Source organism: Lasioglossum baleicum, chromosome 1, assembly GCF_051020765.1.
Source record: "Lasioglossum baleicum chromosome 1, iyLasBale1, whole genome shotgun sequence".
NCBI lineage: Eukaryota > Metazoa > Arthropoda > Insecta > Hymenoptera > Halictidae > Lasioglossum > Lasioglossum baleicum.
In genome coordinates this window covers 13,799,249-13,816,501 of record NC_134929.1, presented here as the reverse complement: position 1 = coordinate 13,816,501, position 17,253 = coordinate 13,799,249, and the positions used below count along the sequence as shown (strand labels likewise).

General features: G+C 45.9%; 1 protein-coding gene across 1 annotated transcript in view; it reads right to left on the bottom strand.

Moving 5' to 3' along the window:
• Window positions 1-17,253, bottom strand: part of Mthl1 (adhesion G-protein coupled receptor methuselah-like 1) — a 220,804-nt gene that overhangs the window by 33,562 nt on the left and 169,989 nt on the right. Inside the window, exon 5 of the mRNA XM_076434813.1 lies at window positions 5,632-5,816. Coding sequence (XP_076290928.1) covers window positions 5,632-5,816 — 185 coding nt within the window. The remainder of the gene's footprint in view (window positions 1-5,631; window positions 5,817-17,253) is intronic.

Below are 17,253 nucleotides of genomic sequence, written 5' to 3'. Positions count from 1 at the left end.
ACGAACGGACAGATAGACGGGACTCTGCAACGGACGTTAGCCTGCGTTTTTCCCACCCCTTTCGCTCTCGTCCTCCTTCACGCTTCCATTCCTGCCGCCCTCCTTTTCGTCTTCTTTTTGGCTCCTCGACCCCCTTCACCCTTTCGCGCCCCTTGTTGCTAGCTACCGGGGATCAAAACACGTAGCAATAATTACCGGGAGATTCAAAGTTACGTAAACACGCGGACGCACCCTACTAAATTTTACACTCTCAGACGTAATTTCTGCGCTCCACCGACAGGTTCGCTCGTTCCGCAGGCCATCCTACCTACCGATTCTGTCGATTCGCTCCCTTTCCGGCACCCTCGACACTTCACATCCCCCCACTATGTCACGCGGGCACACCCCGTAACAACGCAGCCCGAGACGATGGGGTCGGCAGATAATCCTGGCGCCAGCCAGTCCCAACCCCTACGCACGGAACCCTCCCTGAACATCGTCAACCCCCTCTTGGAAATCGTGCCCCGACAAAATGCACAGGTAATACGGCCAGTAAGCGAACGCTTAGGGGTTGCACGCGTAGAACGCTGCTGCGCACCCGTAGAATTTCCAAACAGGGTGCGACGTACCCCATAGACATAGGACGCAGGGTGAAGCAGCCTAATATGAGACTCGTTACTTTAAAAAGATCGTAATTAGAGACCGAGAACGATTTTAATAAATCTATTTCCGTATTTAGGGGATGGTGAAATTGTAGCTGTTCGTTTCCCACGTGTTATTCGACGATTTACGCGTAATATGTTATCTACGTACTCACTGCTAGTACAATAAGTGTTCAAAATGTCACCGTTGAAGATGGATACATACACTGAGAAAAAAATCCTGTCGAAACAAAAAAAATATATGTTGATTCAATAAGATGTACTATTGAATAGTGCCAATATCATATGAACTTATTTCAATATTTAATACTATCGAATTTCAATAGCAAAACTCATTTCCGCCAATCATATAAGCGAATAGCTTGACCATCAATGTTTTCAAAAAAATAAGATATGGCCTCAAATCAATTCCAGTATAAATCAATACATTTCTCAAATTTTTTTAACAATATACAGTGGGTGTATGAAGTATTCGTACACCTTTTAAAAACTAATAGCTTTTTTATAATTGTACCAAACGACCTGATTTTTTAGAATCAATTAGAAGCATTTGGTTTACGAAATGATGTGCAAAAAAGATTTTTCAGAAATTATAATTTACAAGGTTACATGCAAAAATAAAGAAGGGACTTTTTAAAACTTTTTTATTAGGGCCGTTAAAGAAAATTTAAAATACATGTATGTAGATCTATAGTAGTTACACACATGCTGAAAATTTCATCAAAATCGATTATCATACACACGAGCTACAAGCGATTAAAAATTGTGAAAATCGTAGTTTTACACGACTTTTGATCAATTTCTGCTTCAAATCCACAAAATCGTACATCTTTCGATGCGTGTCATTTTTTCCTACGTCAACCGATTTAGATGATATTTTCAGCATGTGCATAACTAACATAGATTTACAAAACATATATTTTAAATTTTCATTAAGATATATAATCATTAAAAAAATAAAAAAGTTTTAAAAAATTCCTTTTTTATTTTTGCCTGTAACGTTGTAAATTATAATTTTTGGAAAATCTTTTTTGCGTATCACTTCGTAAACCAATGCTTCTAATTGATTATAAAAAATCAGGATGTTGGGTACAATTATATTATAATATAAAAAAGTTATTAGTTTTTAAAAGGTGTACGAATACCTTGTACACCCACTGTATCTGATTGAAGGAAAAAAAAGAAATATTACGAATAATAATGTACGGTATTGAATCGAATAATATTTTCTATCATTTCATGATAGACAATTCAAATACATCACGATTTGCTTCTAAATTTCATACTATTGAAAAGAATACATTGATATTCATCGAAGTAGAAAAATTACAATAACACGCGTGTTATTGATGTAACTACTTTTTTTTCTCAGTGTAGCCTAAAACGTGGCAATACTGACGATACTATCTGATGAATTTCATTTGCATTCATTACAGAGCAATCTCTTTTTCAAGCATGTTTTGGCATGTCAACTTTGGTTATTGGTTTGCCCCTGCCAACGTATGTACTCCCATCTCCCATCAGAGTAAACAAACGCAATCAATCCCCATGGAAATCGTCATTTCACCATTCAGATCCCCGTATCAGATGCCCATAAACGGGTCGGGGTACGGTAAGAATTCCAATCAAACGCACCGATCGCGTTCCCCATCCCCGTTTCTGGATGCGCTCGCGGAAACTCGTAGCGGATTCCGCGTCCGGGTCCGGGTCGCGCCACGTGCGCCAGCTAGCCAATAAAATCGCGGCGTACGATCAATAAACCCGGGGGTGGATAGATTTCGCGGGGATGGATCGGGGCAGAATTCGAAAACCGGAGCCCGGTGGTACCGGTCGGCCGGAAACCGAAACGAAAATACACAGTCGCGGGGGAAGAGAGGGAGAAAGAGAGCGGGGCTGCGTGGGGATGTGCGGGGGCGTTTATATTTGTCAAAGGATATAAAAGCTAAACATTAATTCGCCGCGGGGGGTGTGCTCCTCGGCCCTCTCCTCCCGTCGTCGATAAATATCGCGACCGCGGGAAATTAATACGCGACGTGGTAGCCGCCACTGTTTGAAACGAGTATTTGCGCGGGTACGCGCGTACCAACAGAAACGGAGAGATACAGAGAAAGGGAGAGAGTAGTATAGGGGAGGGAAGAGCATGCCAGCCGGATTACGGAGTGCACTGGATGTGGATTACGGGGGTTGCTCGTTAAATAGCCCGCAACCGTAGCCGGAGCCTCGGCCACGAATAAAGACACGACATTACCGTTCGGCTCCTTATTATCCTCGGTCGGTGTGCGCTGGTGCAACCTACTCATACATGCACACGTACACAGGGCGAAGGGTAGCTAGGGCTCGCGCCGGTTATTATTAGGGATTCAAGGTATTAACCGTACTCCGGGGGTATCGATCTTCTTATTCGGCCACCCTGCGTCATACTTAAATACAATCTTTCGGGAACGGTGTAATCCTCTTAGCGAAGTACTCGCTGCTCTCCGCGCCTGCCACTATGCGGACGCTGATAGCGTGTGCCATTGTTTCTTATCTCGGCCGATTACGCCTATGTGCACATTACCAAAAATCAGGGGCCCGAAGACGGAGGCTGGAGACGCGGCTGTACACGCCATAACGAGATATTTTGGGAGCCGAGTAATCCTCTTAGCGAGGCATTCGCCATTAGCGGCGTGTTGCTAGGGTTAATTTTTCTTCCGACCGCATAAGTTCAGTCTGTGCGCACCCTCCGACGTGATCTCTGCTACGAATTACGGCCGTTCTCATAGTTACGCAGCGCGTAGACGTCAATCTGTCTCACATGTATTACAATGCTGACTGTTTGGTTTTATTCACTTTATGTACACCGTTTTTAATAAAATCGTTAATACCTCTTGCACGCCCATAACTTGAAGGACCGTTTCTTGTAATTCAATTTTTAAGTGTTTACGGTGTACATCGAGATTCTTCGAAATGATTTTCTTGTCGAAAGCATAGCAGGCCTCGATTACCAATTAATCCGCGGCTTCCCCTCCCCCCGGAGACCGTCGATCGATCGGTTAACGAAACCGATTTAATCAGCGCCCCGAACACGACTGACCAGTCCTATTAATTAGCGGAATAATCGGATCACAGGGAATTACGTGTTAACCGTACTCCTGCCAGCGTGTATTACTTTCGGTAATAGGCTCCATTACCGTCTGTGGAACTGATCCGTTACTAATGTCAGCAAGTCCGGCCCCCTGAATGTCGTTCCAACAACGGAACAGCAGAGATCCGCGGCCCGACAACCACCGGGAAATTAATTCACTGATAAGTCGCGTGTGACGCGATCGAATTAATTCGCGGCGCTCGTACTACGACCGAGAATTAATTACCCCGGCAACCTCTTTCCGTTCCCGAGATCCATTTCGCACCGGTAAATATTTCCTTCGGCCTTCCTGATAGTCCTCGATCGAACTTCGTTTCCGTATAAACTATTTCCGTTCATAATTACATAAAACCCGAGTATCCTCAAAATTTCAACTTCATCTCCTGTTGTAATTCAAATTCTCATGTTTGTTGCAATGTAAATAATTTTCGTTTTTAATTGAGGTGGTGTGGGGTAAATCCGTCTACGGACTAGCTTGTATTTATTAATGTAGTATAAGTTAGTATGAACTATTCTACATAGATGTTGCCCAAGAATAAAGGTGTTTTCCTCGCTTAAATCAACCAATGCTAAACAGTCACGTGCGAGGTACACGTACAACTTTGAGGTTATCCTGAACGTGCAATAGTTTACAAGTTATTAATATATTCTGTGTTGTTATTTTAGGTAAGTACAACAAATATTGATGTAGGCTTACATTAAATAAACCGTTTTTATTGTATTTTTTTAAATTTATTGAGAAAAACACTAAGATGATCTTGCCCCGTAAATATTACTACACGGGGCAAGTCCGTACTATCATGGTGGGGTAAGTGCGTACTGTATGGGTAAGTAAAAAACTAAACAATATATTTAATGCAATAAAAAGCATTTTGTAGCAGGCTTGGTAATAATTCTTTTCTTGCCCCGTAGCACTCTTAAAACAAGGTTCGAAAGTATTTTTAACTCTCGGAGACGGACTTGCCCCATTTTCGGGGCACTTGACACTTCGTACAATTTCCTATCAAAATGATAACTTTCAAGCAAAATTAGAATCCTACATAATACTAATTCCTCAGTAATAACTGTGGCAAAAGTTTGATACCAAGAACGTTAAGTTTTTACATACCACACTGAAAATACACTCCAATACCCCACTCCACCTTACGAAAAAACCCGAGAGTCCTAAAAGAAATTACTAGATCGTCATGTCAAAGGGGGTGACGTTTCTACGTTCACTATTCCAATCATCTAGAAATTAATTTTGACAAATTTTTAACTGCTAATCATGAATATGTAAAAGCTTTTATACATTCCTCAGTGTACAATGTTTTAGTAACTCCGTTGTACTCAATTTTCTATACACCTTTACCTGATAAATACGCATCAAACCAGCCAACCGAATAAATAAACAAATTAGACACGGTACTACTAGGAAACTGTCGTTTCCAAACAATAAATAAATAGCAGGTTTAACAGGAACAAAGCGACCCGCATTTGCAGCCCAAGGGTTCACCCTTAACAGCAGGGGTTGGTTCGTTGCGCGGCCACAGTTACTCTTTGCACAGTCAAATTTTGTTTTCGGAGTAAAGCGTGTGTAAACGCAAACAGCGAGGCTCGGAATTTGATTTGTAATGAGTACAGGCCCCATATCCCCGGTACTCGACGGGGGGGTGGTTGATAATGTTCAACGGGCTGGTTTCCAAGCAGGCTGACCGATTCAGTCGAGAGTGAATGTCGCGTCGCTCTGATTAAAGTCAAGCTGCTCGAGACTCTAGCGACTCTTCTGACGAGGAAACTTTTCCGGGCTGAGTTCAAAGGTTCCCGGGCGGGCTTTGGTGCGCAGGATCTCATGCGAACGGGGAAAGGGAAAGGGGGAAAACTTACCATAGAACCAACAGTGTTTCTCGCCGAATCGTGGCCGGAGGAACGTGTACTGCGGCTGGGGCGGAAGATGATCCAGAAGAGCAGCCACCCCGGCGACCAAGAGCGGACCACCCCAAGCGTAGATGGTGTACACTCGCAGTCTGAGGGCCTCTTGGCCTTTCTCCAAACTGGCTGGTCTCAGATCCCTGCAAAGAAAAAGGGAAACGACCGGTCAGACAGGAAAAACACACGAGAGAGAGAGAAAACACGAGCCACGCGCGGAAGCCACGAAACACGAGATCGTTCGGTGCACTTAAACGCCGCCCTGAAATGCGAACAATAAAACACCCCCGCCCGGTGATCCCGCAGTCGAGTTTCTATGGGAAACGCCATTAGAACCGACGGGGAATAAAAGTTCCACCGAGGCTCGTTCCATCGGTGAACCACGCTCCTTCGAGATCGATGCCAGACCGTTTTGCGTAATCAGGACCCAGGGAACCGACGCTTTTCGTTTCAATTAGCCCCCGCGAACGCAATTAGCGATGCCCGGACGTTTCGTGAGTTATACGAGACTCGTTTAGAACGTAGGAAACGATTACAGGTTGCGCGTTCTAGTTGGATCACTGTATTCACTGAAATACGTGTGCGAATTGTGTTTAGGTAGGAAAGAGATACTTCTTGGAAATGTTATCGTTTCAAGTTGTGTTAAAAACCAACTCTCATCGAAGATGGTACATACAGTCGCTGACAATTTAAAGTGGACACCCTTAAAAATCGCATAACTTTTTAGAAATTGGACCAAAGGACTTGAATTTTTTTCAGATGTTAGACCGGTTAGTTCGCTAGAGAATAAGTATTATAAACAAAAATTTAATACGATTGCAATTGGTGAACTTTCACCCTTGCCAGGGCATTTCGCCCTTACGTGATCATCTTTAAACGTTTGTAGCTCATTGCAATGTAGACCGATTTCGATGAAATTTTCAGTATGCATATAAGTTATCGAAATCTATAAAACGCATTTTTTAAATTATCGTTACAGGCCCAGATAAAAAAGTTGACAAAATATCATTTTTAAAAATTTTGTATAATTCCTACCAATTGCAATCGTATTAAATTTTTGTTTACTTATTCTCTAGCGAACTAGCCGGTCTAACATCTTAAAAACATTCAAGTCCTTTGGTCCAATTTCTAAAAAGTTATGCGATTTTTAAGGGTGTCCACTTTAAATTGTCAGCGACTGTATTTTATTAGAAGAAAAATAGTAACATATTAGCCGTTCTTCCTGTTTTACACGAGAATCCCCAGTTCGAGCCAGAGAGCTTTCTAATAGACTCGCGATCCACACAGAAAATTGTGACACCGTCGGCAACAATGAACGCTAAACGCACTCCAAAGAATTCTGCGCATTTTCCCCGAGTTTTCCAGTTTCCCTGTGGTACCGAGTGTTCGTTGAAGTCGTGGAGGAAACTGGTCGGCAATTAACGCGGGTTCTCGAGCGCGAGGCGAGGCAAGACGGGCAAAGGAAAAGGTGCAAAGCTATCGACGACCTCGTAGAACTCGTCCACGGTGTGACGAGCGAAACAATTACCTGGGACGCAATTAATGCATGCCGGGCATTCCACAGACACCGTCGAACACCGGCTCGAGAGAAGCCTTTTTTGAAAGGCCTGACCAAGCGGAACGCGCGCGCGAGCGCCGAAAAGTTCCGCGACTATTTAGCATCGGCCAAACACGTCGGGACTCCCGGGAGCGTTATTATGCAATTCACAGGGGGTGCGGTGCCAGGTCGTGTTTCAACTTCGAGAGGCGGCGCGTCGGCCGGAGCGACACAGCAACCGGTGCTCTATTTTCGTTCTAAGTGACAATCGGACGAACAATAACCGCGCGCGAGGCGCTTGTACTCCCGAGGAAGTTACACCGTTCGCCGTCCCTCACCGATGCAAATCGCGTTGGCGAACGAACGAATCGCAATAAGGAGAATCGCTGGCCGGCTTCCAGCCCCGAAAAATCGAGCTTCTCGGGATGATGGGGCGCGATAAAAAAGATGTCCAACCGCCGACATGCAGATCAGACGCCGCTCCGGCGAAATGACGGTCGTTTGCGTGTCAAGCCACAGCGCGACGCAACGCGCGGCTCGGCGAATCCGTTGGTAACGATCTAATTAACCGTGACGAGTAATAAACGCGAGGACACGGGAAAATCTGTGCGCCGCGGTTAATTGCCGCCGACGGGGACGACCGAATCCACATTTGCATCGCGTCGTCGTCCTGCTGCATTCTGAAAGTAAATCATCCGTTTTCGCCTTTTTGCGACGATGTTAGGGGCGGAATTGTTTTCATGGAAAATGTTCACGGGGCTACCGAATAATATTTAACCGTTTGTGGCCCGGAGAATATGAACTCTCCCACCGATTCTGACGCAGCCCTCTTTGACAAAAAGTTTATTCGGTTTTAGAAATCGTTTCCGTGTGATTCTTGGTGTATAATTATAAATGAAAAGGATGAAATTAATAACGATGTAGAATTCTTAACATGCTTCTCTGACCAAGATTTGACTGTCTGGCGATCTCGTGTGTATCAATGGTCATTTGCATGGAATGACCCGAATGCGACGAGGACCAATAAACTGCATAACCGTTCCTGCAAGTGTCAAAGTCAGATCTGACTCGATGTAGGAGCAGAAAATTGCGATCAGACACGAGGAGATGCACCGATACGGTCAGAAGGTAAAGCCGCGGATAATAGGGTCAGCCCCGATACGGTCTCGGATTTATCGTGCCGGGATTATTAACGAGACTTCAGATTCATTATATTTCGGTTCCGATCAGCCGACCAATGACTGCCGGAATCGTAAAGCTACGTCATTGTCTGGCTAGTTTAACGTCGCTATAACAACAGAGCGGGGGGTCGGCGCGGCGGCTTTACTGCGCGCGGAGGGTTGCCTGCTCGTAAATCGCACCCTATCTGGAGCGACGTTACTGCGGATATGGCAAACGTCGACCATGGCTGTTGTCAAAAAGTGAAAATTGATGCGGGACCCGGGGAGAGGCCGCGGTATCGTCGGACTAAGCGGGAATCGTAAAAAGAAACGTTCCGAGGGATGATTCAGCTAGTCTGAGATAAATTACAGTGGAACCTACGGGGTTCCACGAAAAGTACTTCGGCGTTTGGTTCAGCGTCTGCTTCACAGTAGAAAAGCTTCGAAATCCATTAGGAGTATCGGTATGAGGATTTAGACTTCTTACTTCAATTTTTTGGTATGTTTAAAGCCATCGCTAGCTGGACATCCTGATCCTTGTGGTGGTAAAGTGCTCCTCAGTCGGCTATCTCGCAATTCCATTATTCCGGGTCGTTAATTGTAGCCTAATCTAGTCTGCGGACTACTCGGGTTAATTTTTTCAGACGTTCGGACCGCCACAAGATTGCTATTCGGCTTCTTGCAGTGCTAAAGTGCTCCTCGGTCAACTATTTCACGATTTGATTACTCCGGATCGTTAATTGTAGCGTAATCAAATTCTTAGATTTCCTGATTCAATTTCTCGGTACGTTTCGAGCCGTCACTAGTTTGATATCCTGATCCTTGCCTTGGCAAAGTGGTCCTAGATCGGCTATCTCGTGACTCCACTATTCCGGGTCGTTAATTGTAGCGTAATCTAGTCTTTGGATTGCCTAGTTGAATTTTGTGGTATGTTTTGACCCCTCGCTAATTTTATTCGGTTCACCAGTATGTACTGTTGAATTTCTGTGTACAAGATAGCTTCTGACAATTTTTAGAACAGGATAGAATTCTTTAAATGACACTGGTCTAAGGATTGTTCAAAAAAATTTGTAAAGAACAATTTAACATCTACCGCTATGTACGTTAAATCTCCAATTTAATTGAAATTAATCCACGTGTTGTAACTTTTATTGAACAGCTTCAACCATTTAAACAATCCACACGATTTGCAATACACTCAAGAGTACGTCTGCCCACTTTGACTGTCGTTCACGATCTACTGCGACGCACCTGCCGCCGAATTCGCTTCGCGAAGTCTCTGTCTCATTCTCTCACACATTCTCTCGTCTTTCCTCATTCGATCTATCACTCGTTCTGTTTACTCATTCGCTCACTCTCACTCGCCAACTTCCTTTCTCACTCATTCACTCACTACATACACCACACACGCTAAGTGACACAAAACACTTGTCGAATTATAAAAATATCAAAATCCTGCTTTACAATCCACTTGCAGCCGTGTCCAACTGAAAATTGCAATACTACTTCTAATCGAACACATTCCAATCCTCGTACCAATAAAGTGCTCTCTATTCCGTTATCTCTCGACTCGAATCCCCTGTACCATTAACAGCAGCGTAATTACCTTTCCGAGGCATCTTGTTCGCTTTTTTGGCCAGTTCGAAGCCCTCGCCAGCCCGACATCCCGAATCGTGGACTGGCAAAGTGCTCCTCAATCGGCTATCTCGCGACTCGATTACTCCAGACCGTTGATACCATAATCTCGCCGAGATCGTAACCGTATCTCAGCGAACCCGAAGACGCGGAGCGGAGTACGTCAGGGTGGGGCGGGGCGCGGTGTGCGGCGGTGGTAAGTGGTCCGCGGGCCGGAATTGCGGCGTTCTTTGTCTAATTGCCGTGGCGATCATTTCCCTAATCACCGGCACACGATTTACTCGGCTCGTAAAGCACCGGACCAAAGGGAATTACCAAGACTCGCAGTATTTCCGGTATCGTCGTTGGTCCAGGGGACGTCTTCGTCCGAGAAGGATGAGACGAGGGCGGGAGGGGCGGTGGTCTTGAGATATATTAATTCCTCGCGGCACGGTTCATTTCCGGGAGCGCTAATTAGCCGTCACCGCGGCCGAGCCGCGCGATTAGTCTTCGGCTGGGCGCGGAGGAAAGTTTTGCGAGCGGAATGGGGCGGAATAGGAGCGGATTCGGCGCCGGGACGCGCGGTTTCACGTCTCGCTTCGATGTCGGCGCGGCGCCACAATAATTTTCCACCCTGTCCCCGCTTCCCATCGCCGAAAATGGAGTCTGAGAGAGCATGAGAGTGTATGGCAGAGAGCGAGAGAGAAACACTGTTGGCGAGCCGCTGCCAGGGATCGCGAGGGAGCGCATTAAATATTACGGCCGCAGAAAATTAGGGAGCCGTTACCGTGGCCACGGACGCGCGCACGCGTGCATCACGCGTTGCCGCTTCTTTTATGCGGCATCTTTGTCCGCGTATAGCGAATATTTTTATGGGCCTCTGTTTCTCATGCGCTCCAGAAAACGTCGCGTCGCCGATACGAGTGTATCGCTCGCCGACGGGGAGCCGACGCAGCCAGGCAATTTGCGAACGACGACGTCTTCCGTGACAAAGAGGATTACGCCAAGCTTGTTCTCCATCTCTTTTCTTTCTTCCTCTAGCGCAGGAAATATAACCCATTGTCGGAGCACGGAAGAGATAAAGGTTATTTTTGTAATAATGGATTCTCCGTGAAGGGCTTCCCAGTCGACGACTACCACGCTGATGAAATAGAGATCGCACGAATGTGAGATGCCGTAGAAATTGAATGATTCAAAGTCTTGACCTGTACACCGTAGCAATTCTAGGATAGTCTATTTATGATACTTCCAGGGGTGACAATGTCAAAAATTGAAAATAGGTATCTCACATTCTTATGTTTTATTCCACATGCAATCTTTCATCCTACACCAAAGCAAAGAGTAAACAAAAGGTGCCAATCGATTTAACGCGAACAAAACACCCATCGAAACGGCGTCTTCTAATTGTACACTGTCACGTATTTGTCTTGTCTGCGCAAATAAAGTAAGCGAGACGTTTACATCACCGTTTCCACCCATTTGTCACGTTAATAACGGAAAATAAACTCGCGCCGGTAAACGATGGCAATAAATAAAAAAATTTACTGATACGGCAACGCAAATATCCGATACAATTGTGTACTCGGCCCTGCGATTTACAAGGAACATTCGTTTCGCGCGGTTTATTTTGTAGAGGGTTGAAAATCGCAAACGTGGAATCTGCCCGGTATAAAATGTGTACGCTGTGTGTAGAAATATTTGTTTCGCGTATTTGCACGCAAATAATAATAACGGAGGGAAACCAATTGAGAATTTTGTTCGCTGTCGCCATCAGCGTCCCGCATTACACCGTTTCTCTTTATAATCAGTTCGATGGCGGCCATCTTGGTAACGCGAATCCTTATTGTACAGTAATTGAATATACCCATACGTCGTATGAAATACGAACGCAGTTAAATGTTGTTTCGATCGTCGTCTACATTCAGGTAAAATTATTAATACATTTGACAATTAAATTGAATCGACGATAACATTTGCTCGAAAAAGTAGACTTTCTATATAGGCAAACTGTTATTAATCAATTCTGTCATTAAAAATCTGCAGTCTGTTTATAATATAGATAACGATATTAACATATTGTGCAGTATGTAAGGTTAGCGTGTTGATAAGCATAAGAAGCAGTACGTGTTACTTAAAAATTAACCATTCCTTTGACAGTACGTTTTCCTTTTAACAAGCACAGAAAGGGTTAAAAGGCCTACGTCTCATCGATCTGTTTCGCAGGGGTGGCAACAAGGTAGAAGCATTTGTCGCGAGCTTTTTCCGAGACAAAGGACGATCGATTCATGAAGAAGACAAGACGGGGAAATATTGTATGTATCATGAAGTTCACGTCGCGCGTCGTCACCCCGTCCGTCCAGGATAAAAATGCGTAAATTACAGACCACCCCCGTTCTTCTGTCTGCCGGTCTTGTATCTTTCAAGCGCACGCGGCGAGCGTAACGCCGCCGACTGTCTCGCAGGCAGAAGGTAAGAGCCCTATATTTATCTGCCCGATATGGTAATTATACGGACGGCAATTAGTGGCAGTGCCAGTTAGAGGTACTGCTCTAGCAGACGGTATCGCGCCACGGCTCGCAGAGAATACGGAACGGGAAGGATAGGTCATTACGGGCCGGCCCGAGATGGACAGAGAAGATATTATGTATCTCGCCGGCGCGGTACGGTGGCTCGCGTGCACGCGGAAGGAACGAAAAAATCCCCGTTTCCACGATAAAATGTCCGGTACGCCGCTTTTGCTCGATCCCTTAATACGAGCTCTTAATGCGAACGGTGTCCAATTAAAGTAAAGGCATCAAAGCGGAGCGCCACAACACTGAAAAGTCGGAAACATTCAAATCCGGTGAAAGCTGTCGCATTCGAAAAATCCTTCGAGACTCTTCATTCTACAGGCTGTGTAAAAAGTAATGGTCATCCGTCCTACGGGTGAATCTACACTTCTAGATCGGTGGATATTTGTAAATACCAAAGAAAATTGTTGTTAAAGTTTGTCTTTGCATCAACACCTTCTACTTATCGAGAAGAGAAAAAGTTCGAAAGGAACCATATGTCGCAAACAAATTGTTATTCAGATATTAAGCTGTTAGACTTTTTGCAAAATTTGATTGTGTAGTTATATGTATAGTGTATAAACAAAAGCCTACCACTGTAGTCCACCTAGCCAGCAAGTTTCTTTCACAAATGTCCACCGCGATCGAGTGGTGTAGATTTACCCCTGGGACGGATGACCATTACTTTGTGTACACCCTGTACGTGGGAGCAAACAGACAATCCGATTTTCCACCTCTGTTCGCAGCAGATAGTGAGTGTAATGAAGTAATCAGTTACGTCTTTTCCGTTTCATTCACCTGTTACTTTCCTTCTTCCAGTTTCCAAGATGCACATGTTTTTCTCATACCGCGCTGATTAACCGACGTCAATGTCACGACAGAGTTTCTTCCGCTGTCGGAATGTTACGCGGCTGTTATTACTAATTAACGAGAGCGCATCCGTTCGCGCATACATTTGCGTCCCCAAAGATGCGAGCAAACCAACCGCTACGCCGCGCCAGCGAGTGATCCTCGGGCTCGAAATAAATCATTACACTCCGCGGGAAAGTTCGGAGCGGTCTCCAGAGTAAACGGAGTTGGAAAGACCTGTTACTTTGTTATCTACTTGATTATTATCTAATGAACAGCAATCTAGAAGATTATTAACGCTCCGCGAGCTGTGATGTACTTTTTGGTCGTCGAAAAGTCGAGACTCTCGCAACTAGTTAATATTAAGTCTGTCATAAATCTTTTCGGGTTGAACGTGTCTTATTCTGAAGGCTGAATCTTGCCGGTTCATTAACATTCTCGTTATCTCAGCTATGTTAGTTTGTGGGCATAAATTTACATAAACTGATGCGGCATTTTTACTCTTTTTACGATCAGTGTGCGGCGAAGACGAATTTTAATGATCCGAGGGACAGACGACGGCTATGAAAATATCAAACGAACTAAGGAGAATCTGCGTGATAAACACTTACGAGTTGCTCTCCATAGTATTTCTCGCGAGTGGACACTATGTTGAGTTGAGAGTAGAGGTGTGCGGACGGATCGAGAATTTTATTCGGAATTGGGACGGGTTCTCGAAAATTTCGGAACTCTCGAATTTATCGAGATTGCCAAGAAGTTTCGGGGTTCTCGGAAATTCCGATATATTCGAGTATCTCCCGAAATTTTCGAGAACCCGACCCGATGCGTTACCGCCTCGACCATCGGGACCCCGAGATTTTCTACTTCTCGCACCCCTCTAGCTGAGAATCAAGCGACTTGAGAAACCGTCGCGGACCTCCAAAGCGAGGAGTTTACCTTCCGGGAATTTGTCTTCCTTTGACGCGGCGGTGGTTCGGCAAGAATCACTGAACGATCATAAAATATCTCGGTGCCGTTCATTAATCCGTTCTCCCAATGGCAACGTCTGGCGCGTAGACTAATTGCGTGATCGATTATCTTGTAAAGCGGCGCGGCTCTCTATGGAACTGGTCTCCCTGGCGGGCACCTAATCGGACGAGTTAAGACGTTAACGATAGACTTTGCAATCTTGTTGCTAATTGACCGCAATAAGCGCATTCTTTGGTGGCGGAGAGTCGGTTTCTTCGTCGAGGATTTATCGGGGCAGCAGATAAATGGACACACCGCTGCAGCGCCGGTACACGATCGATAAGGGAGCAATGGGACGGATAACCGGGGGATCCAGCTCCGGGTAAACGGGCAAATAGAACCGCGTAACGGATAGATAAATCGCGCGCGGGGACGGCGGGTGTGGGACCACCGTCGCGCGGTTCCGAAGCGAGAAATCCTCGCGGCTCTTCCCCCGCTGCTGCCTAGAACTTCGCTCGCACTTAACCGGCTCTCCGGAAACTTTTCAATAAAGCGCGGGTCTCGCTTTCCATACGTTCCCGGAAAGGGCAAAGTTTCGTGCCACTATCGTTTCTACGCAACATTTGTCGGATTCCCCGCGTGACGCTCCTTCGAACGTCGCGGATTATTATTCCTGATCTTCTTTCCCGGTGGGAAGTTTCTTTGCGCGACGCCACGCCTCGGGACCGCGCCGCGAGAGACGTGAAATTAATTCGTCCGCGAGACTGAATTTTCATTTCCGCGTTCCACTCGGAAAGTTACGTTCGTTTTTTCGAGATTAATCTTCCGGTTGCGATAGCCGCCCAGACGGAAGATGGAAGTTTTCCTTGTAAAATCATTCTGATTCTGACTATCATTTAATTGAAATCGCGATCTTCGTTGCGCGCATAGTCGTTTTGCTCTTGGACATTCCTGTTCAAAATTCAATTTAGCGCCAAATTTTATATGTCGCGGCGCGTACATGTATGTATGGCTTGATCAACGAGCGAATGTAAACCGAGCGATTGTAAACAGAACCGTCATTCGCGGATTACTGGCGACAACAAGATGCGAACCAATAATTCCGCAGGTTACATTTGTATTCTTATGTAAAACGGATGTCCGTACATTGCGTACTGGTCTCGCTCTCAATTCGCTCTGACTCTGATAGCGACAACACGTGCTTCTTGAGTATCTTTATACCGCCATTGAGCAACAAAAGTAAGAGAAGTATTCTCAACCATTTTTTGTAACCGGGTTAATTTACCCGCAGTGTTTTCACGCAAGTGATTTCCATCAACTATTGTTCAAATAGTCACGCAGACAATTAGTTGTTGCTCTGAAAGCAAACCACATTTGTTCAAGATTATACCGACGTTACCAACACGTTCGCGAGTTTCGGTAGTGAAATAAAGACACCACGTGTTCATTATTACTAAATTGCAATTATTTCGTTTCAACCATCTCGAAAAGCAATCCCCCATTTTGGGATACGATCCAGCCTAACCAAAACTCAAACAATTCCACTGTGTTGTTGCTTGCGAAGTTCGCCCTTCTGATTCATTCAGAACCACTTGACTGTGTTTGTTCAATGATTAAGACATTTTCCACCGTGTCCAGTGTACGCTTGAAGATTTTGCAGCTAAAATTTTAATCATGTTTTTCATTAGGAATTCTACAAGCGGCATCGTAATCTTGTTAGTCACAGTTTTACGGACGGACTACTACCATCTACAGAAAGGACCCGATCACTCTAGGGTTAACATAGATCGAGAGAGGCTAACTCTTTGGCGGTCTGTTCGGCGGCTGGAGAGCCGGCTCGAAGAAGAAGCAGACCGACTGAAGGACGCTACGCGGCGGTTAGCATCGAGTCGAGAGGAGAGGAGCCGTGGAAAGAGCAGCTAACGAACGGACGTTAATTAGCCGCAATAACCGGCGACGATCGCGACAATTACAGGGCTGCCGGTCTCGCCGCGTCTTCTTGCTTCTGAGACGGAGGATATAAACTCGACGGATCGGCCGGTGGTCTCTCGCAAGCGGAATTACAGGGGCCAGCCGCGCTCGCTGGTCGCTCGGTTTCCGCATAATCAATATCGCGCTTCCGGAATTAGACGTCGATTACGACCTGCCGAAGAGGAGAGGGTCTGTCGTTTTCGCGTTTCGAAACGCGTCGCCACCCATTCGGTCTTCCTCTTCCTCTTCCCTGATCCAACCCCGCGCGCTCTGTCACGTCCGTTTTCACCCCTGCAGCGTGTTCAGCCGGCTTAACACACCCCCGGCGGAGTAATTCAAGACGAACGAGCGAAGAGTTTCCACAGGCGAAGGGCAATGACGCCTGGCTCGCGCAGAATTTTCAATATTCCGGAGTAACGTCACCGAAGCGATTACGGCAATTAGAGCGGAAGGGTTCTCTCCGCTTCACTCCGCACCGCTCTCTGCACCGCTCTGCATCGCTCCCGCAGTGCGGGGACGCGGGAAAAGCCCCCGTGAAATAATTCATGCGGCACACGTGGCCCTCTCGCACGGCATTCTTGGGAAGTTTCCGACTGAAGGGGGCGGACAATAGACAAACCGCCTGACGGAGAACTTTTTCACCGAGCCTCGTTTCGGCGACTCTGCACGCTCTCACTTTTATTCCCACCTCACTTCCTCTCTCTCTCTCTCTCTCTCTCTCTCTCTCTCTCTCTCTCTCTCTCTCTCTCTCTCTTTCTCTCGCTTTCTCTCCTCGTCAAGCCAGACCAGCTGGAAATTCCTGGTGTCTTTCACATTTTGCGGAACGATCTCGCTGGATGGTTGAATGCGTCGGAAGAGTGTCTTTCTGGGTTAAGCTCGGCCGTGCTTTGGACCCGGACCGAGATGGATTACGTCTGCTGATGGTTTCTGCAGGGATTAGACCTAGGTCTGC